The sequence below is a fragment of the Syngnathus typhle genome, linkage group LG14, assembly GCF_033458585.1.
Source record: "Syngnathus typhle isolate RoL2023-S1 ecotype Sweden linkage group LG14, RoL_Styp_1.0, whole genome shotgun sequence".
NCBI classification, from domain to species: Eukaryota; Metazoa; Chordata; class Actinopteri; order Syngnathiformes; family Syngnathidae; genus Syngnathus; species Syngnathus typhle.
In genome coordinates, this window is record NC_083751.1 from 3,574,171 (window position 1) to 3,594,301 (window position 20,131).

Sequence of the window (20,131 nt, forward strand, 5' to 3'; positions counted from 1 at the left end):
TGACTTGTGTTTTTCCAAGATATCAACTTAACCAGTGAGCGCACACCGGACTCCTCTTTTAAACAGTATTTTATTTTTATTAGTTTCTGTAACCAAACCAAGAGAATGTAAATAAGACCGTACATATTTTAATACAGCGATGTAACCCCTGTACAAGTACAACAAATGAAAAGAGAAACAAAAACATGAAACTCCCTCTCTTATTCATTCATTCATCCATCCATCATCCACTCACCCATCTTCCAAAGCTCTTGCTTTTCCTGCCTAGAAAACAGGGGAGGGGGTCAGCCATTTTGTGTGAGAGAGCCTCCGATGGAGGAGGCGAAGACGAGACGAGAGACCGGAGCGTGCTCGGCTTCTTTGCTTGTTTGTTTGCTTGTTTGGGACAGAAGGCAGACATGGAGAAAACAGGACTGATGCTTCTCATCAGCATATATAGATATATATTTAGAATATAAAAAAAAAAAAAAAAAAAAAAAAAGAAATCTGCCAACATAGTTCACATTGCAGCTCCTTCTGTGTTCTCGTAAAGAATGTGTGTGTGTGTGAGAGTGTGTGAGCACTACAAAATTCTCCCTGTGCCGTTTTAACCTTTGGTTAAATATACAGGAGCATCCTGTCACACGCACACACAACACACACGTGCATGGTGAGATCAGCTTTCACATGGCTGTGGAGACAATTTGGGATGTTTGGTGGTGTGAAATGATGCTCGAATGTCACGATTCGTTCGACCGTGTCTCCCTCGACAAGATTGTTTCCACTACAAAAACAAAACAAAGGTTCTGTCATTAGCTAAACAGGTCAGAGTGATCCTCTCTTAAAAAAGGAGCTGAAGTCAAAAGAAAAAGAGCAATAAAAAAAACAAAAAGTGAGCAGCACACGTCGGTGTCAACTCTTCTACGTTTTCCCAAACATGCGTGTGCACACGCAGCTGATAAAAGGCGGCCGGCCGGCTGGCTGTTTGGATTCTCCCGTTTTTACTTGCCCTCCTCCGGCTTGATGGCCTGCGGTTTGATGGGTCCGGTGCGGACGGGCTTGGACGACGCCGAGGAGACTTGAGGTGGATTCTCGCCGTCGAGGTTGGGGTTAGAGTTGGGGGGTGGCAGCTGTGCCATCTGGGGCGGGCCGGCGTCCAGCAGCTGGGCCGGCGGCTTGAGCGCCTTGCTGAGCTGCTGCTGCTCCGAGAAGAACTTGTGGGTGGACTGCAGGACCTCGGCGCGCTGCTTGGCCTGAGGGCAGACCCAAGCATCTTATCGGTCCCAATACAGGCTACTCACAAAAAAGTGAAAAGTATAGATATATGGATAATAAATATTAAAAAAAGAACCTAAAATGCTGACCTTGAGGTCCTGTTCAGCCTTCAGGGCAGCATGCATGCCCCTGGGTGGCATGGGGGGACCGCCAGGCCCCCGGGGGGGAGGGTGCTGGCTGTGCTGTTGTGGGTGCTGAGGCCTGGGGTGGGGCATCAGGCCACCACCGCTACCACCCATGCCCATGCCCATGCCCATACCTATGTTGGGGGTCATGGGTGGGCCCATGGCCGAGCGCTGCATGCCACCGCCTCCAAACGAGTTGGTGTGAGGTGCCCGCACAAGGGGGGACACCATGTTGGCTTGAGACAGAAGCTGTGAGTACACAAGTGAAAAGTCCATTTTAGAAAACAATGGGGATAAATTGGAACAATTGTAGCACAAGAAGCTAATTTGGTGGTCCACAGTAATCAATTTTTGTCAATGTTCACCAAACATCCTCAAATGTCTTGATACACACCGCCCTCTACTGGCCTAAATGTGCATCAGCATTTTGAAAGCTGCTCAAGTCTTCCAAGATTGCAAGCAGAGTCCCACCTGAGGGTTGAACTGGCCGGGGAAGTGCTGAGTCATTCTCATGCTGGCAGAGTTGGGCTGAAACTGCTTCTGGTACAACATGCTGTTCAACTTGGCCGACTGGCTGCTGGGGGAGGTGGAGCTGGTCCTGGATGGAGACGTAGCGGTCTTACAACACCGATTCCAAGATCACCGTTCGTTTTGGGCCATACCAGCAAAAGGTTTCCTCCAAAATAGGGATTTAGTACGACTGAGGGATGCTTTACCTGTAAGGGCTGGATGTTGGCGTGGTGCTCCGGGCGCTGACTGGAGGCGTGACGGGCTTCACATCCATCCCAGCGCCAAACAGCTTGAGGTCCATGTCCATCTACAACACATTAAGGTTTAAATCAAAGCTGCATACACACACGACATCTTTGAAAATAATGACAACACCACAAAATGGTACCTTGCTGGTGGGAGCCTGCATCATGCTGTGGCCGTGACTATGACTGTGGCTGTGACTGTGGCTGTGGCTGTGACCGTGGCCAGGCCCCATGAGGCCTCGGTACGGCTGGGAGATTGGCGGCTGCCTGCCGATGTTGGGGGGCTGCGCCTGCGGAGGGGTGGGCGGCATGGCCAAGAGGGGCTGACCGCCGCCTGAGCCGAAATTGGCCAGGGAGAGCTGGGAACCTGGCAGGGGAACTGTCACCTGGAAGGAGAAGGTGCTTTATTTGGATCACTTACAATTTTTGTGTGTGAAATGAGATGGGGCCCAAGTCCTAAAACTGCCAATGAGAGTGTGACTTGAGGCAATCGTTTACCTGCTGCATGGCAGAACTGGGAGACTGGGTGTTGCTGTAGTAGCTACTCTGTCCATGTTGCTGCACCTGCCCAGAGTACATGTTGGAATGCTGACTCATCCCTTGACGAGCCTAAAGCCACAAAAAACACCACGGTTACATGCTTGTCATTTTTTTTTTTCCGGAATCCAGTCGCCGTGTGAATACCTGCAGCATGTGGGTGTCAATGAGCTGGGAGCCCCCCATGCCAGACGGCTGGTTGAGCTGCGGCTCAAAGAGGATGGGGATGTGCTGGGTGGAGGAGGGCTGCTGGTAGGCCAGGCTGGACTGCGGCTTGCCCAGCTCGGACGCCTGCACGCCCGGGTAGCTATGCAGCGAGGGCCCCGACAGCATCATGGAGGGCTGCGACAGGCCGCTCTGCATGAACGCCTGCTGAGACCTGAAGCGACACGACAACGTGGGGTGAGTTCACACCTCCCGCTAGAGGTGGCTCACAAAGTCACATGAGCAGAACCTGTACGGCTGCAGCGAGGAGCTGAATAGGTCCTGGGGCTGGGAGACCGAAGGACCGGCGCCGAGTCCCAGTTGGGCCTGGTGAGTGTGTTGGTGCTGGGGCTGCCCTTGTAGTGGAGCGTAGATGGGGATTGGTATCTGCTGCACGGCTGTTGGCTGAACAGAAAGCCCGCTCGATTACTAAAGGGTACGATTGCAAAGACGATTTCATCTTGTTTTTGGCGCATGGTGGCCAAGCTGAGCAAAAATGAGTTCTTATCAAGTCGCCCTTGCTTACTGACAAAGAACGCCCATTAAAATGTACCCACCATGTTGTTATTGTACTTTATGTGGACTACGATAGAGAACTTTGCCTACCTGAGAGAGACCGGGCTGAAAGCCTTGCTGCTGCGCCAAAGAGGGAGGAGCCAAGCGAGGGTGTGGGCTGCTGAAAAGATGGCTAGTGTCCATGTAGAAGGCTGGGATCTGAGCTGCAGAACCTACATTCATCAGTGCCGGTTTAAAAAATAAAATAAAAAAAATCTCGTTTCCAAAGCGAGTCGGTCTCACCTGCTGCAGACTGAGACACGTACACCTGCGGGGTCTGTTGTTGCTGCTGGGGCAGCAGTGGGGGCACGCAGCTCAGTTGGGAAAAGCTGCTGCCGCCGCTGGAGGTCAGGCTGCCGCCCTGCAGTTGCTGAGGCTTCACCTTGCAGATGTTCGGGGGGTCCGAGGCAGTGGTGGTCTTGGTGCCTAGGGACGACGTCGTGTAGGTGCCTGAACCTGGATGGAACATTTCATCATTAATATACTGCCACCTTGACACCGACCAAATTTCGGTGTCGGTTACCGGAAAGTGACGTGCTGGGGGTGACGGACGCCACGGGGATCTGCTGCATGGACGCCGAGGAGAACGAGTACGAGGAGGCGCAGGAGGTGATGGGTGAGGAAGACGAGGTGACTGGGGAGTTCTTCTCCAGACTGGGCGAGTTCTCCCAGGCTTTGCGAGCGGACTCCATCTGAGACAAATGGGTAAAGATACAGATACTTTATGATGAATTTGACAATCAAATGACGTCTGCCATCAAACCTGTGCTTATGACTTATGCATTGTATACCTTTAGTGTTAGGTCAACGGTAGCTGGGGAGACTGTGCTGAGAGGGGAGCTCTGCTGCAAGGTCTCTCGTCGGGGAAGAGGCAACGAGTGTGGAAGTGCCACCTGAGAAGAAGCCAGAAAACGTTGAACATTTGGCCGTCCTGGCTTAAATGTTGACTTGGGCACTCACGTTGGCAACCAGACTCTCTTCCATTTTGTTGTTTCCGGATGAAACGCTGTCAGCGAGCGAGGATGAAGGGGTGGTGTAGTCTGTGACAGACTCCTGAAAGAAAAGATATATATATATATTTTTTTAATTTGGCTAAATCTCAGTAACTCACAAAGTAAAAGATTGTTTTACCTTTGAGTTGCTGGTGTACTCGGCCGACGGCACCGTGATCATGCCCTCGATGTCCCCGCCCAGCTCGCCGACAGCGGCGTCGCTGGTGGGGGGGCTGGACGCGGCGGCTCTGCTGACGACAATGCCCGCCGGCACTCCCGCCTCCATGCCCTCGCCCTCACCTCCGCGGGCGTCTTTTGCCTTGCGGTTTTTCAGGGAGCGCTCTTTGCCAATCGGACCCGGCTTGTATTCCTTGGGTTCTACGGGCTCCATGTCAGGCAGCTGAGGGAAAAGATCAATGACAGCAGTTGAGATTTTTTTTATTTGCCAGAATATTAGACTATCAAAACACACCTTCTGTGTTTTGATGGGTCCAGCGCGAGGTTGTTTTTGTCTCTGTTCTTTCGGAGCGGGAAGCTTGTTGTCCGTGACGGTCTCGAGCAGAGCGGGAACGCCGTCGCTGTCCGTGCTGCCCGCCGACGACGGCGCACCGAACTGAATAGTGTCGATGGGCAACTCTACGCCACCCTCGGTGCCGGATTTGCCACCCTGACAGAAAATAATAGGTATGTCATTTTCAGTATTTTAAGGGGTTGCCATGTTTGCGTGCATGACAAAAAAAAAAAAAAAATGAACAAACCTCGGTGGAAACTGTGCCGGTAAAGGAGGTGAGAGGTTTGTTCCAGGCACTCACAGAAGGAGGCTGAGGAGGACTGATGGGACCCACTGCCGACAAATCAAAAAGGGATTACTTTCACCAAACAGTCGAGATGTTTATTAAAGAAAGAAAAAAAAAAAAGCAGCAGGCATCTCAAGAACGTACGCTTCTTAACATCAGGGAGGACGGGCGGGCCAGACACTTTCTTCTCCCACAGTTCGGTTCCCAGGTTGCCGTGCGTTTGTGCGGCGCTTGTGGTGGCGGGGAGGCTCTTTGAGGTGAATTCCACGGTGGCGGCCGGCACAGAGGGCACCGTCGCTTCCAGGGTCTGAGGGGGTGTGGCTGGTTGAGAAGGCGCCAGGTGAGGATGCTGAGGGGCAGAGATGGCGGGCTGTTGTTGGACTTGAGGGCTGGATGCTGGTGCTGCAGGTTGAGATTGTGCGGGAGGAGCCTGTTGTGGCGGCTGCTGTTGCTGCTGCTGCTGCGGTTGTTGCTGCTGCGACGATTGTTTTTTAGCAAATCTTGGAGGTAACTTTCCTCCACCACCTCTGCTCTTTTCACCGGAGCCTTTTTTACCCCAATTCTGAAATCAGACATTGAAATTTATACCATGAAACAAAGAAAAAAAAAATTTCCATGCTGGCTAAATAGAAAAAAAAAATATGGCCCACCAAAAGGCACAACCTTATGATAATGTGTCAGGTTGTCATACCTGAGTAGTTTGTTCTTCCTTCTTCCGCTTCTCCTCATCTTGGAGACGTTTCTGTTGCTTGCGCGAGACCACCTCGGTAAAACCGTCGTCGTGAGCGCTGCACTGCGGGTCATCTGTGATGGTGACCTCCGGGTGGTCGTCGATGATGACCACGCCTAGAACAACGGACATTTGTATTAGTTTTTTTTTTTTTAAGATGGGCAGAAAGAATTTAATTGGTTACAAAAAAAAAAAGTTAACTAACTGGCATAATTGTTAAGGTCAAACTGAGAAAGAGCATTTTCTTTGGGCTTCTTGACAGCCAGCTTGGCCTCTTCTTTGCGTCGTGCAGCCTGATCTTTGGCGGACCTCGACGATCCGGAGGCTGTTGCCGTCCCGTCAGAGTTTGGCTGAAGGCCGGGGCTGAAGTGGGAAAAAAAGACATTTCAGCTGGGCCACCATATGAGCTCACAATTCTAAGTGTGTCGAAATCATAAATAAATGACAAAATCAATTTATGCCCGATAAGTATTGCAAACTCACCCTTTGCGGCCTCCTTTGGCTCCTCCCCTTCGGTCCCCTTTGGGCCCACCGTAGCTGCGACCTGACTTGGCTCCACTGTTACCTCTTCGATTCTGTCTCTCAATAGGCCTCTGGCTGGAGAAGCTCCTCTTGCCAGCAGCGGCTCCATCTCGCTTGGGCGAGACCACTCCCTCAGGGGGGCTTTTGCTGGGCGTCAGCGAGCGCTGAAGGGGCGCAGGCGCCGGGGCGGCGGCCGCGTTACCGGCGGCCTCCTGTGCTCCTCGCCTCTCCTCTCGCTCTCTCCTCTCATTGAAGTCGCTGCTCTCGGAGGCCGTCTCCCATTCCTCGTTGGCTTGATCGGAGGAGTTCTGATTGGACAAATCCGGGGACTTGGTTCCGACTGCGGCGACGGTGGCGCCGCTGGTCTCGAAAAAGGGACCGTCGTGGGGAGCGGGGAGATTGTGTGCGGGCGCAGCCACTTCTGCAGGTACGGTCAAGGGAGTCCCTGGTGCTCTTGATAAGGTGGGTGAGACCGATGCGGGTGCAGATATGGCAGCGCCAGCGAGAGCAGGCACAGGGGGGAGAGACACGGGTCGACCCGAACCTGGATCTCCGCTCGCCAGCACCGCTGCCTCTCGTTCCTTTAGCCGCCGGAAGCGGGGCGGCTTATCTTGCCTGGGAGGTCTTGCCGGTCTGGATCGGCGAGGTCTCTCTCTGCTACTCTGAGGGCCCCCGTCCATGAATTTTTTGCCGTCAGATCTCGGTGGCCGTCGATCCGACAGCGGATGATCGTATCTTGATGTGGACTCCATGTCCTCGGGTCTGAATGTCTCCATAGGCTTGGAAGGCCACTGAGATGAGGAGTCTCTGCCCATCGGTCTTCTCAGAGGGGCCGAGCGCAGGCCGCCACGTTCCCTGGCTACACCACGCCGACTGTACAAGCCTCCTCTTCCTCGCCGAGAAGGCTCTCCTTTGGGAAGAAACCCTGGTTTGGGCCTGCCTTCATCATCAAACCGAGATCCCATTTTGTCCCCCAGGTGAGGTGGTCCAAAGCCTGGCTTGTGGAGGCCAGAACGCACCTCGCCGGGGAAATCGCGTCGAAGCGGTCGGCTGGGCTTGGCGCTGGGCTCGCGATCGGATGGCCCGGTATCGCTAGCGGACTCCCTCCCGCCCTCACTTTCGGAATCCGTGTCCGAGCCGCGTCGCCGTCTGCGCTTCGGTATGACCTCAAAGTCGGAGCTCTCGCTGCGCGTCTCGCTTTCCTCCCTGTTGCGGAAGGCCGCCGCTCCGGAGGGTAAATCTGAGCGGGGTCGAGGTTCTCTGTGAGGGTACTCTCGGCTCCGACCGCGGCCGCCTCGCCCTCTGCCGCTGTACGTCCCGCGAAAGCTGCGGCCTCTGGAGTAATACTCCCCTCGACCCCGACCTTTGAAATTGGCATCGAGCGGCCACTCCCTGTCTCTGTCCTTGTCCATATCTTTGTCCCGCTCACGGTCTCGTTCCCTCTCTTCTCGCCGGTAGTTACGGAGAGCGATATTTGACTCCTTTCGGGAGGGCAGTTTAGGTTCCGCGTGCTTTTCGTTGCTAAGCGGCTTCTCAACTTTATCCTCCTGGGAGGAAGACGTCGGGACCCCGGAAGATGTTAGGGACTCTCTGGCTTTGGGGAGGCAAATCTGCGTTTCCCCAACCTCAGCAGCTTCTCTCTTGCCCTCGCCTGGCGCACTGGGTCCTTCAGTCGCTGGTGAAGCCGTAGCGGCTGCCGCCACCGTGGCGACAGAGACGGCAGCAGCCAGAGAGGGAGCTTTGGAGGACTGGTCCTTCTTGGTCCTATCCCCTCTTTCGCCTCTCTCGTGGCGTTTCTCTCTTTCTTCCCTTTGTTCTCGCTCTTCTTTCATATCTCTTAGAACGGGCTTCTTAATTGGCCCAGACCTGCGGAGAGGTCTCTCTCCCCCCGGCCCTTCTCTGCGGCCGGGCCTTCCGCCCCAGCGTAGCTCAACCTTCTGTTTGCTGGGTACGGGTAGAGGCAGCTTCTCGGGTTTGTGGAGCCCGTCGGAAGGCGGCGTGGCTCTGTTGTTGGTCAACGCTGCCGGTGTGAAGAGTTCGTTCGGAGACTTATCGTCCGCCCGGTCAACGGTGTCCTGAAGCTCAAGTGCTTTGCTCCCCAGCGGGAGCCCATCAAACCTGGGCTCGTCCAGCTTTAGTGACTGCGAGGAGCCCTGGGAGACACTTCTCTGCAGCATAGCTTTCCCTAGCGCTTCGACTTCTTCCCCGCTCGGCAAACCAGACTCATCGGGGTCGAAGCTTGAGGCGACGGGAACCCGGTCTGTAGGTCCAGGCACGTTATCTGGGCTCTGTGAAAAGGCTGGTATGGGTTCGGGCGAGTCCCGAAAGAAGTTACTTTTGCGCGAGTCCAAGCCACTGTGCTCCGAGGGATACATTGGCGGTAAACCCCTTTCCAAATCTAAACTGGAGTCAATCCTAAATCCGAGAAACACAGTTAGACGTCGGACCCAAAAAATGCGCTGATTCAGTCTTTTGTTTGGCTACCTTGGCTCCTTGCTGTCATCACGCCCTTTCGGAGGAGTTACAGACGACAGTGGTTCCGACGGTGGGTACGGCTCGGACCCCCACACCATCCTCGAGTCAGGTGGCATGCCATGGTCACGGATGGGTCGGGTCAAATGGTCGAAGGAGTCTGAACTGGAGCTGGAGTTGTCCCCTGGCTCACGGCGTGCTATCTGCTTCTGGGGGATCCTCCCTGAGGATGGAGAGATTCATTTAGCAGATATATAAAAATACTTTGATCTGGTGTTTTTTTTTTTTTTTAAATGCATGTCCGGCTGTCTTTTTTTATTTACCAGTGTGAATGTTGGCGGGCATGTCCATGGGAGCGCGGCTGGACATCATGCGAGGGTCCATGTAGGACTGCATCATGATCCAGCGGGGGTCAAAGCCCATTGAGGCCAAGTGCTGGTGATGAGGCCCGATGGGTTGATACATTGAGCGGTGTTGCTGCGGCTGTTGGGCGGCTGGAACGCCACCACTACCCGACGGGGACACAGAGCCCCCACTATGTTGCTGCTGCTGCTGTTGTTGCCATTGCTGCTGCTTCATTTGCTCCTAGGAGACCAATAAAGTAAACGTACAGTATTGAACGTGCGCTTCCATTAAGACATTTGAGCTGAAGAGGAAAAGCGAAATAGGGATTTGGTTTCACCTGCTGTCTGAGGAAACGAGGCGGCAGGGATTTTTGAAACTGCTTGGAGTAGCCGGAGGTGAGGGAAGGACGCATAGCAGCGGCCGCCTCTCCCTCCAGCAGCGGGGTGGCGATGGCCACGTCCTCACTGCTGGGGGTGTCCATGTGAGGCAGGGACGGGTGCGCTTCATCCACTGTAAACAGAAGCACACAAATTATTTATTTATAAAAAACACACACACAAAAAAAAAACCGGTGGCATCAAATCAAAGGCATGCACCCAATTTCACTACTTTGTGGACATTCATGTTCTGAACTGGGTGAAACGCTTTCACACTCACCTCTGTTGTCCTCCATGTTGAAATAGTCTCGGATAGGCACTGTTGTCCGTTCAGCTTGGTTCTCGTCGCCGAGCGGCTCGACCTCTGCCGAGGCGCTCTCTGCTTCGGTCGGCTGCTCGGGGGCCGAGACCACAGGCACGGGGGAAGCGGGACGATGGGATAGAGGTGCCTCCTCTTTGTCCTCTTCCTCGGCGTTTGATTCGATTTGCTCTAGTTTGTTCCCCGCCCAATCTTGGTCCGCCCTCTCGGGTGGATGAGTTTGTACTACAGAGGCCTGTGGTTGTAAAACTAAGACTGCGGGTGCGGGGCTCGATGCGAGCTCGGGAGTTGGCTGGGCTTCTTCTCGCGGCGCTGAACCCTCACCGCAAGCTGCCTGAGGCAGACTAGCTTGACCCTCGGTGGACTGGCGATGTTTCTCGTTGAGCCGCTTCAGTTTTTCGGCGCACGCAGCGAGGCGCTGCTCTTCCATTCGGCGTTCCTCTTCCTCTCTCCTGCGCCTCGCCCGCTCAACGGCTTCGGAAACTTCAGATGACTTCTTGCGTTTCTGCCGCCAAGCCTCCGGGTCCTCGTCGGCGGCAGCGACTCCGGACGGCGGTTTGCTGCCGCGCTGGGCGACGCCGCTAATGACGCGAGAGCCGCCCTAGGGAATAAATACGATAGCAGGGATTGATTATGTGCCTTATCCACCGTGTAACGTGCACAACGCGTGACTACCTGGTAGTCTTGCAGAGCAGGTGCTTTGTTGTAGTGGCCCGCGGTGCCGGGCGACGGGGCTCTGGGATCGACACTGTCCGCCCGTGAGGTTTTACCGTCTCCGTGCTCATCTGAACCCTCCTGAACGTCAGGGGGACGCGATCTCATACGTTCCACTTTGCCTATCCACTCCCTGAAAAGAAAAAAAAAAAAAGATAAATGAAATAAAGGGTGGACATTCTTTACAGATTCCACAAATGTGATCAAAATCAAGGTCTTCAAATTACGTAGTCTTAAAGTAATACAATAAGCACAATTTTTTTTAATTGTGACCAAGTGATTGTGAACAACCAAGTAAAACACTTGCCAGTTTTCTCCTTTTTCTTTAGCAGCTTGGTTCTCTTCATCATCACTGAAGTTCAGCTTCTCCGTGTAGTCTACTTCCATCTGAGCTCCTGGAATGACAAATAGATCAAATGTTAAAAAAGAATGACAAATAGATCAGATGTTAAAAAGAAAAAAAAAAAAGAACAAGCACAAGGACTTATTCAAACATTAGTTTTACTGACCTGCCCAGCCTTCATCGGTATCGATGTCCAAGTTGTCCAGCTCTTTGAGCTCCGTTGCGCTTACAATCGAAGGTCGGTCCGGATCTTGGAGCCAAGCCTGAGGGGGAGGCTGTTGTGGTCGTGCCGAGCGAGGAGCCCTGAAGCAAAATGATTCATCGAGTTACCGCGTCGTCCGTGATGAATAGGACCCTCAAAATGATGATCGTACTTTGATGCCAAGCACCGCCTGGCACAGAGGGAAAAAACAACAAGGGACCCACCTGACGCCATCTTGTGGCATGGTGTATCGGAGGACATTGACCTGCCTCGGGCCTTGGGTCACTTGGGGGTACGCGTGAAACATCTGAAACGGGAAAAATATGCCAAAGGTGAGACAGAACGAGCGCAAAGGTTTCACATTGCGGTAGCAGACGTACATAAGGTGGCATCATGCTCCTGAACGTGGGGTCAAAGTGGGGGGGCACCCCTGCAGGTGGCTGCTGGCCCCCGTTAAGTTTCGGCTGAGAGGCCTGCAGCTTGTCCCTGCCGTCCCGCTTCTCCTTCTGGCCGTCAGCGGTTACGTTTCGGCCGGCCTCGTCGGCGTCCTCGTGGGTCGGGGAGGTATCGGGCTCGGCGCTTCCGTCCTCGGGGGGCCTGTTGTCCATCTCGGAAGGGCTGGACGCGGCGTTTAAATTCCTCCCCCCACCTTCACGCCAACTGCCGACATCTAACCAAGGAGATGGGTTTATTAAGCGGCCCCTGGCTCCAAACAATGAACGACATCATAATAGTCAACCACGGCCATACTTTGAGGCCTGAGGCTGGGGCCCGGTCCGTACGGTTCCTCGTCCTCCTCCTGCTGGCCGTCTTTCTCGCCATCGCTGGCCGCTTGCAAGCTGGGGAACTCTTGGTGGAAGTGGCTGCTCACGCGTGGAGCTCCTGTCAGTAGCATTAAAAAAATATTTACGTAGGAGATTCATAGGGGACTTTGTGCGAAATTAAATCCTAGCCCGAGTTCTTACCGTCTAGTTGGGTCTGCTTGCTATTCGCCCAGGAGCGGCTTGCCCCTGTGGGAGGTTCTTGAGGCGGGACCACGACTGGCTTGGGTTGGGGTGGGGGTGTCTCTTGTTGCCTGGGGTGAACAAATTCAAGGGAGATGGTCCAAAGCCAAACTTTCACAGGAGCCTCTCAACACAAAACTGAAGACCGTACCTCTCTTCTCCCCCCTCGCCCCGCGATGCCCAGCCGCTGCCGTCTTTGGGGACGATGTTAACGTTTGGGTCGTTGCCCTTGTTCTCCGCTTTCAAACTGGGCAGGTTCGCCGGAGGGGGCATGCGCCGGCTGGCAGCAACTTTACCCAGACTTTGCAGCCCATGTCTAGCAGCAACTAATGCAAAAAGAGGAGGCCGTTATAGTACTCGACAGTCTCAATGTCAAAACCTGCAAACGCAACACTTTTAAGGAGGGGCAGGCGAGGTCTTACCAGCAGTCTTCTGGGTTTCCAAAGACTTGCCTTTGTAGGTGTTGAAGAGGCTAAGGGTCGCATACTTGGTTTTGCCGCCATCCTTTGCCTTGGTGCTCTGCCCTGACTTCTCGGACATTTCGCTTGAAACTCATTGAGTCTGGTCCTTTGGCCTAGCCACCGGAACCAGCTCCTAAGAAAAGGAGGCAAAGTGACTTTTTGTTACATATAGGGCAATAAAGTGAGAAAATAGGCATAGTGAGAGAAGAAAGTCTAACTGGGGTCATAAATCATGTACACACAATACATTCAAGTAAATTGCCAATTGATTAAAGTTGATCCTGATCAATTATCCTGTAGTCCCCCACTCCTGAATCTGCTTGGAAGACAATTGAGCTGACAACAGTCAATGTCACACACATACAATCAGTAATTTATTATTAGTGGAGTGTGTGTCATTGGCATCTCTTACATCTCATAATAAACGAAGGCTTTTTCAATAATTAGACACTCACTTAAGTGGGTCACGCCCTTGATAAGTTTTTAGTTTAACCGCTACCCAAAGGGGATCACAATGACTTGTGTGCAATCAACTCTGAGGCGTGGACATTTAGTTTCCGTGTGGCCCTGGTTGTCTCGATTGCTTCAGACTTTGATCTTAGATTTTTTTTTTTTAAATTAAACTGAGGCTCTATTTGGCGTGACCAATCAGCCAATATCCATTAAGAGTACTACGAAGCTTGATCGTCAAAGTGACATCGATTGGGACCCTCCCACGCGTTCTTTCTTTCTTTCTTTCTTTCTCTTTCTTTCTTTCTTTCTTTCAGAAGTCATTCGTCTGCTTGCCAGACGACTCGAACAGGCAACCCGTTACATTGGACTGACTCCATAAAATGGCGGCGACGATTAAATAATAATAAAAAAAAGTGCATGATTAAAACTGCACGAACAATCCAAGAGCTAGCCTAGCGGTCCCCACAGATTGCGGCTAGGTGCCTCATACCGGCGGCACGTCGGAGGCCCTCCCGGCTCAAATCACAACTGGGGGTGGGCACAGTTGAAGCATGTAAAATCTACGATATGAAAGTTCATGTAAAAGTCATTTAATGGATAAGTATTCTATGAGGGAAGGTGGACTGGTTTGGGATCAGGCCGCCGAAGCTTGGAAGGTTGCTTGAACGTGGTTTCGTTTCTGTCGCCATCACATCCTTTGAGCCCCTCACCAGTGGCCGAAAGCGTGCTAGCAGCAAGCTAACACTTACGGGGGGGGGGGGGGGGGGGAATGGAATTTACCAAACGTCAGCAGCGGTCTTACCTGCCAGTGCCGGTGCTTTTTTTGGTCTTTTGGACTTAAAAAAAAAAATCCTGGCTTGTAAGGCTCGCAGCGGCGGGGCGAGTTTAGGCTGTCTCGCCGGCGGATTACAAAAGCTGGCTAGCCCGGCTCCTGCAAGTTAGCTCGCTCGGTTCGTCGGTTGCGACGGCGTCCGAATCCACGTCCTCGGTTCGCCGGTCGAACTGTCTTCGTTGCTTTGGGTTTCGAGCGGGGTAGCCGGTACGGCGTCGTCCGGTTAGCTCTTCGGGTCTGTCCACGCCCGTTTCTCGGGGATCAGGAGCGTTGTGCTAAGGTGAGTGAGCAATGAGGCCCCGCTCTCGCCGCGGCCCGTCGCACAATCAAAGATGGATGCTGGAGGTTGCCAGATTTAACTCATCCTATCCCTCTCTCTCTCCTCGGAACAGTTGACCAACTGTCCATTAATTATTAGTTTGCATTGTAAAATTCAACATGTTTAGAAAGCATATCTATTATTAGGACTATTTCAGAATTGATCACTTTAGGCGGCATTTGTTGTAATTTTTGTGATGCTTTCATGAAAAACTATGAGCCTTCATATACTTTTGAGTTCTCCAGCTCAACCAACATTTTTATGGGATATATTATCACTTTTAAAGATGGATACAATGTGGTATTCTTTAGCTCACAAAGTGTTCTTTTTGCTAGATCTTTGACCCATGGTGCGGTGTGCTTTGTTTGGATCATGAGCTGACAATGGCTGGATAGATAGCCAACTTTATTTACACAAAAAGGGAACAAGGAAACAAAGCAAAATTAAAATCCATAGCCACAATAAAAACAACACTGCAAATAAGGCATGACAAAAAAAAAAAAAAGATATGAAACATATTTTAAATAAATATTTAGATACGAAATATGTTAAACATGTATGCTAGATTTTTTTTCCTCTGCAGAAGGAAAATAATCATAATTCCAAGATGTATGACAGACCAGTGTTGTCTCAAAGTCGAATCAAAAAGCTGCCTGGAGGAAGGACTACCCCAGTCTGTCAGTGACAGGAGCCTGTCACTGAAGATGCTCCTCTGCGTGGAGGCGGTGCTTGTCAAGTGGATGTTGATAATCGGTCATTAAAACGAGAATGTGTCAAATTTCGGGATGGCTTCTTTCGCACATGCTAAAACCTGGCAACCTGAATGTGACCAAATCACGCGGCGCGGATGTTCTTCCGGGTACTACCGGCATTCACAATCCACCCGTCGTATAAAGTTCATTAAAATATTTTTTAATTAAATAGAAATTCATGTGAATGTGTATGATTGATGTCTGTGACGAGTATACACGTTTTAAAATGCCTTTGTAAAATCTCTATATTTTGTCGTGTTGGATGGGTCACTCAGCATCGTGGCGCTTTTTTTTTTTTCTTTTTACTCAATCCCTGCGCCAGGCGTTGAGTTCTTGGGAGACTTTATAGGTGGCACTATTTCGCCACCATCACACTGCATTTTTAACATCAAACTCTGAAAAAGTGCAAAATTAAGAGCGATAAGATTTATTTTATGACTTTATTACCATAGTAACCTGGAATTCAGATTATTATAATTAGCTGCCTTTTCACAATTATATTTGGTGACTCCTGGTGCACATTGGTTCCCTCCTGTGGTGCAATTATATAAATTAGTGGTCATAACATCAACATATGCACGTGCATAATCTCATAAAGAACACAGTAGATATGATTTTACTACAATAAAACAGGTCTTATCGAACAATGATCTACTATTTTACCTGGTGCATTAATTTTATGATTTAAATGTGTGTCATCATGCATATTCATTTCAGTGGCCCAGTGTGGGCAGGTGCACCTTGACCCAGTCCATAAACCCAGCAGGGTCTTGTAGTAAAGCAGCCAGGTTGCGTCTATTCACATACACGGCCAGGCCCATGGCCGACAACACAACGAGAGGCCACTTCAGAGAGCTTTGGGATTTGGGTTGGTCGCTCGGTCTGGTCTGCATGGGCTTGGCTACCCGATCCCACTGTGTCAGTATAGCCTGACGGGCTCCGGCCCATTTGCCAGGCCCTCGTAGACGGTACTGTAACGGGCTGACGGGGCCGAAGAGCAAGCTGAGGCCAAGCTTCGGGTCGGTCAGCATCAGTCGAGGGATATTGGGCCACACGCCCACCAGTGCGGCTATTTCATCCATGTAGCTCGTATAGTCCACTTGGATGGTGTGTCTTTGACTGCACACGTACCTGAAAATACGAGACAAACGCCTCCGTGTTTAAATTGTGGTGTTTTGATTCACAACATTAATTTATTCCATGGCAGCACATTTCTTAGATATCCACATATACTTTTTTTTTTTTTTTTTCCCCATAACAAAATGAGTTACCTGTCAGCCATGGTTTCCTGCTTACATTTGATGTCATCCAGCATGTCAGCCACTAGAGGGAGCTTGATGCAACCTGGTGACGTCACAAAAACGACAGGTAAAGTTGACTGACAGTTTGGGTATATAGAACTTTTGTGGCTGCCAGGAAAACTCATAGAATAAACATAGCAGACTCAACTGGGTTTTATTTGTAGAGCAGAAGGTTGCTTGAAAAACACACAAAGAATTTGTACGCTGTTACGTCTTACCTTTGAAGACCCTGGTGGCCCACCTGGCCTGCATCTCAGAGATGGGCATGATGGCCCCCAGTGGCTGCACCAGTCCAATGACGGCCAAGGTATGGCGCTCCAGCTCCGGGGGGAACACGTACTTGTATAAAGCCGCCTTGTTGTCCGACACGGTGGTCACGTGCGGGGCCAGGAAGGGGAAAGAAAACTTGTAGCCGGTGGCAAAAACCTGAACACAAAGACCGAACAAGGTGCATTTGTGCCACAATGACAACATGGAAGACTTTCGTTGACTTACCACCAGGTCAACGTCCTCCACCACGCTACCGTCGTCAAACTCCACCGTGGAGCCTTCAAATCGGCAAATGTTGGGCTTCACTTGCACCGTCCCCGACAGGATGCGGTTGGGGAGCTCGTCGTTCACGGTGGGATGCTGGCTGAACAGCCTGAGACGTTGACAACCAATCGCATTAAAACTACATTTGGGATTCTTGAGTTTGTTTAAATTTCATATAAATATATAAACAAAATTAAATTAAATATCAGGTACTGAATTCAATCAGATTGTTGTACCTGTGCTTGGGCTTTAAGCTGTACAAGCTGTGATTAAACCTCTGGTTGAGTCGCTTCTCTCCTAGGCTGCAGGCCAGTCCAAAGGGAAGCAGGTTCCGGATCAGCAAAATCGCCCTGTTGATGGCCAAATCCAGGGGCACGCCGTTGTGCCCGACTCTATTCAGAACCCAAGCTCCCCTCCGGGTGCTCAAGTAAAGCTGGAAGGGAACGAGAAGGTTTCAATTGAGCGGCGGTGATCATCTAGAAAGATCACTCTACCTGCTTGGTGACCCTGCTGAGCTCCACAGCTATGTCGCCTCCCGAGTTCCCGATGCCAACCACTACCACCTTCTTGTTCCGCCATTCCTCGGGGGTCTTATAGTCACGACTGTGGAAGTATCTTCCCGGGAACGTATCCAAGCCTAACAGCATCCACCGTAAATCATTAATAGAGAAAGTAACACTTTGATCGTTCATTATACACACCGGCAGTTGAAACGAGGTGAAGGTTCAAGAAGAAAGTAGGACTCGACGGAGGGCTTGATTATGGGTTGCATAAGGACACTAATTTCTAAAAAGGCTTTAGCATAACACTGCAAATAATAATAATAAAAATTTCAGGACAAAAATGTGCGTTTCAAATTCAATATTACCAGACATTTTTCAGAAATTCTAATTATTGATACCAAAAAAAAAAAAAAAAGGAAGTTTGGAGAGTTTTTCTGCTTTCAACCTGGTACCTGGGAAATCCTGGAGAGGCAGGTTGGGATGACAATGGTGTCCAATGCACACCATCACAGCATCAAAGATGTGTTTACTTTTTTTGCCTTCCTGGTTCTCCGTCTCCACGTCCCATTGGCCAGAACGGGAAAAATCTGGCCTTTGCTTCACCCGTAAGACTTTGGTCTGAGGGCATAAAAAAAAAAAGATTAAACAATTGCTATGTGACATTATAGATTATTTAATGATGCTATTGTCCTCTTTTATATCAGTTGTTTATTGCAACGGAGGTTATAACATTGAAGTAGCAGTGGGGAGAAAGTAAATATAAATCTAGTCAATCAGTAGAAGATACAGGGGGAAAAAAAAGTTGAAACAAAACCACATTTATGATTGGCGGAGGAATTAGTGCTTACGTTGAAGCGTATGTGCTTGCGAAGGTTGAAATGGTCGGCGTACATGCGGAAATAATCCATGATGAGCGTGTTGTGCATGTAGTTGGGGAAGTGGGCCGGGATGGGGAAGTCGCTGAAGCACATCATCTCCTTGGAAGTATTGATGATGACAGAGTGGTAGATGCTGGCCCGGTCCGGCTCGGGGTTCTCCTGCAACAGCAACCACAAAAAAACTTTATGAGAAATGCATGATTATTTTTTTTGCACCTTAGGACTTCCCAACCAGTGCATTCAAGCCACCTTGAATCTCCACAGTCCCCCGATATCATCGCTGCTCTCGAAACAGACGGGCTCAAGACCTTCGTCCAGGCAACACTTGATGCAGGCCAGGCCAGAGCTTCCTCCTCCAATCACAGCCACACGACGAGGCATGATGAAGCTGCACAAATGTGTCCAGAACCTCCTTTTATGTATTTTCAGTCATAGGAGATGTTGACAAAACAATTAAAGCAAGTGACTTTAATATGAACTCTGAATCATCGTGGTTTGAAGGAAACTGATGTGTCATGTTTTTACGGGTAAAATACTGTAAAATCATTTATTAATCATATTTAGACATACTGATTCATAATCACAAAACTGGTTGAATACACAGTTGAATATTTTTTGTAAACGTTTGTATATTTAGGATTTTATTTTATTTACTTCGCTAAAGGGTTGAATCACTCTTAATTTAGTTTTGACTTTGTAAAGCGCTTTGAGCAACATATGGTCGATAAATATTAGTGCGTTTTTTTCTTTTCTTTTATTTTTTTCCCTTCTTCTGGTGCATACACTGAGTTATTTTGCCACCTCTGCTACTTTTTTCGCACGCTGCCCAGCAACAAATGCGCCCTTTAAAACGATGTGTGCTTTTACAAAACAGCACTCAAAGTGTATTTGCTGCTGCACGCAAAACACGCACACTCACCCTTTGCAAACGTCAGTAGCAAGCTTCAGAGGCAAATCGCTTCAAAGAATTAAAAAAAAAAACTCCCGAATAAGGCAGCTGGGATCTCCAACGGTAGAGACTGCAAGTGAACGTAGCAAACTTGAGTCAACTTGTGGTTCTTTTGTGGCTTCAAATAGTGCGAGTGAAAATGACGCGACAAGAAGAACCGTCGACGCTTTCTTACCAGCTTTGCACTCAAGATGAAGGGAGAGACTTGTGCTTTTGTGCTGTCGTTGGCTCACAGCGGCGCTTGGAAATGGGCGGAGTGCTGGACTCTCCCGCGCCCGACTTTGACCCCTGAACTCATCATGGCAGCGTGATCTGTTGGAAAAACAAACAAGTCTCGGACCGGACACTACATTAGTTACACTTACATAAGATAAATGAGGGCTCTTTAAAAAATAAATAAAAATCACTTTCCCCTCCCAGACAGATTACAATAAAATAAAATTAGAAATGACAAAAAAGACTCGTTTATATTGCAGTTAAAATATAATACAAACAATATTGTTTTAATTGATGTATATATTAAAACAGCTTTAAGTTGCTGATGACTCATGACAACCTTCCTTACCAGTTCTCCTTTTTATCATGTTTTCCACTTGATGACTGCCTGTTGCATGCTACAGTACATTTAGCGTACCCTTCTTCTTTGAACAATAAGATCCTCTGATGCTGTGGAAACTCTGTAATGTCAGAAAAAGGCTACTTGAAGAGCTGGGGCTATTTCGAGACAATGTGGTAGAGGTGTGGTCTCTCCCATTTAACATCAATCGGAACGTGATTGGTTAATTGGGTACACAGGCTCAGATGCAAGAGGGTGTACGCACTTCTGCAACCACGTCTTCACTGTTGTTTACTTTCTCTCAAAACAAATATTGAGTTTTATGGGTTATAGATCACATTAATGG

General features: G+C 50.1%; 2 protein-coding genes across 5 annotated transcripts; both read right to left on the reverse strand.

Moving 5' to 3' along the window:
* Positions 1-56: 56 nt before the first annotated feature.
* prrc2c (proline-rich coiled-coil 2C) lies at positions 57-14,337 on the reverse strand. 2 transcript variants are annotated; one of them, XM_061296498.1, is made up of 34 exons: positions 13,964-14,337; positions 12,670-12,841; positions 12,399-12,573; positions 12,209-12,318; positions 11,994-12,125; positions 11,624-11,913; positions 11,468-11,550; positions 11,208-11,344; positions 11,006-11,093; positions 10,660-10,831; positions 9,946-10,585; positions 9,626-9,798; positions 9,267-9,528; positions 8,956-9,166; positions 6,433-8,886; positions 6,155-6,312; positions 5,911-6,065; positions 5,364-5,781; positions 5,181-5,266; positions 4,895-5,089; positions 4,562-4,822; positions 4,391-4,483; positions 4,222-4,323; positions 3,954-4,122; positions 3,674-3,886; positions 3,482-3,594; positions 3,126-3,280; positions 2,819-3,050; positions 2,633-2,743; positions 2,278-2,520; positions 2,096-2,196; positions 1,851-1,977; positions 1,344-1,628; positions 57-1,232 (listed from the first exon to the last, which is right to left on the reverse strand). In XM_061296498.1, exons 2-34 carry the CDS (start codon positions 12,785-12,787, stop codon positions 981-983), a joined length of 8,514 nt encoding a protein of 2,837 aa, XP_061152482.1. In that variant the 5' UTR covers positions 12,788-12,841; positions 13,964-14,337; the 3' UTR covers positions 57-980. The 2 variants fall into 2 exon arrangements, with proteins under 2 accessions (XP_061152482.1, XP_061152481.1); XM_061296497.1 differs by having other exon boundaries at positions 3,482-3,603.
* Positions 14,338-15,485: 1,148 nt separating this feature from the next.
* On the reverse strand, positions 15,486-20,069 carry LOC133166535 (flavin-containing monooxygenase 5-like). Of its 3 annotated transcripts, none has more exons than XM_061296503.1 (11): positions 19,795-20,069; positions 19,200-19,541; positions 18,530-18,668; positions 18,251-18,439; positions 17,855-18,020; positions 17,394-17,536; positions 17,136-17,332; positions 16,861-17,008; positions 16,584-16,791; positions 16,336-16,408; positions 15,486-16,195 (listed from the first exon to the last, which is right to left on the reverse strand). In XM_061296503.1, exons 3-11 carry the CDS (start codon positions 18,659-18,661, stop codon positions 15,778-15,780), a joined length of 1,674 nt encoding a protein of 557 aa, XP_061152487.1. In that variant the 5' UTR covers positions 18,662-18,668; positions 19,200-19,541; positions 19,795-20,069; the 3' UTR covers positions 15,486-15,777. The 3 variants fall into 3 exon arrangements, with proteins under 3 accessions (XP_061152487.1, XP_061152488.1, XP_061152486.1); XM_061296504.1 differs by having other exon boundaries at positions 19,200-19,299; positions 19,405-19,988; XM_061296502.1 differs by having other exon boundaries at positions 19,405-19,988.
* Positions 20,070-20,131: the final 62 nt, after the last annotated feature.

What these genes read in the sequence shown, in the direction of transcription:
- prrc2c (XM_061296497.1), bottom strand. Translation starts at nt 12,787, where the DNA reads ATGTCCGAGAAGTCAGGGCAGAGCACCAAGGCAAAGGATGGCGGCAAA. An exon ending in TTCAGCCCGGTCTCTCTCAG is followed by an intron (nt 3,281 to 3,481) that starts GTAGGCAAAGTT and finishes CTTTCTGTTCAG; the next exon opens with CCAACAGCCGTGCAGCAGAT. An exon ending in TGCAGGCTCCCACCAGCAAG is followed by an intron (nt 2,197 to 2,277) that starts GTACCATTTTGT and finishes AATGTGTTGTAG; the next exon opens with ATGGACATGGACCTCAAGCT.
- LOC133166535 (XM_061296503.1), bottom strand. Translation starts at nt 18,661, where the DNA reads ATGCCTCGTCGTGTGGCTGTGATTGGAGGAGGAAGCTCTGGCCTGGCC. An exon ending in TGGAGGACGTTGACCTGGTG is followed by an intron (nt 16,792 to 16,860) that starts GTAAGTCAACGA and finishes CTTTGTGTTCAG; the next exon opens with GTTTTTGCCACCGGCTACAA. An exon ending in CAGGAAACCATGGCTGACAG is followed by an intron (nt 16,196 to 16,335) that starts GTAACTCATTTT and finishes TCGTATTTTCAG; the next exon opens with GTACGTGTGCAGTCAAAGAC.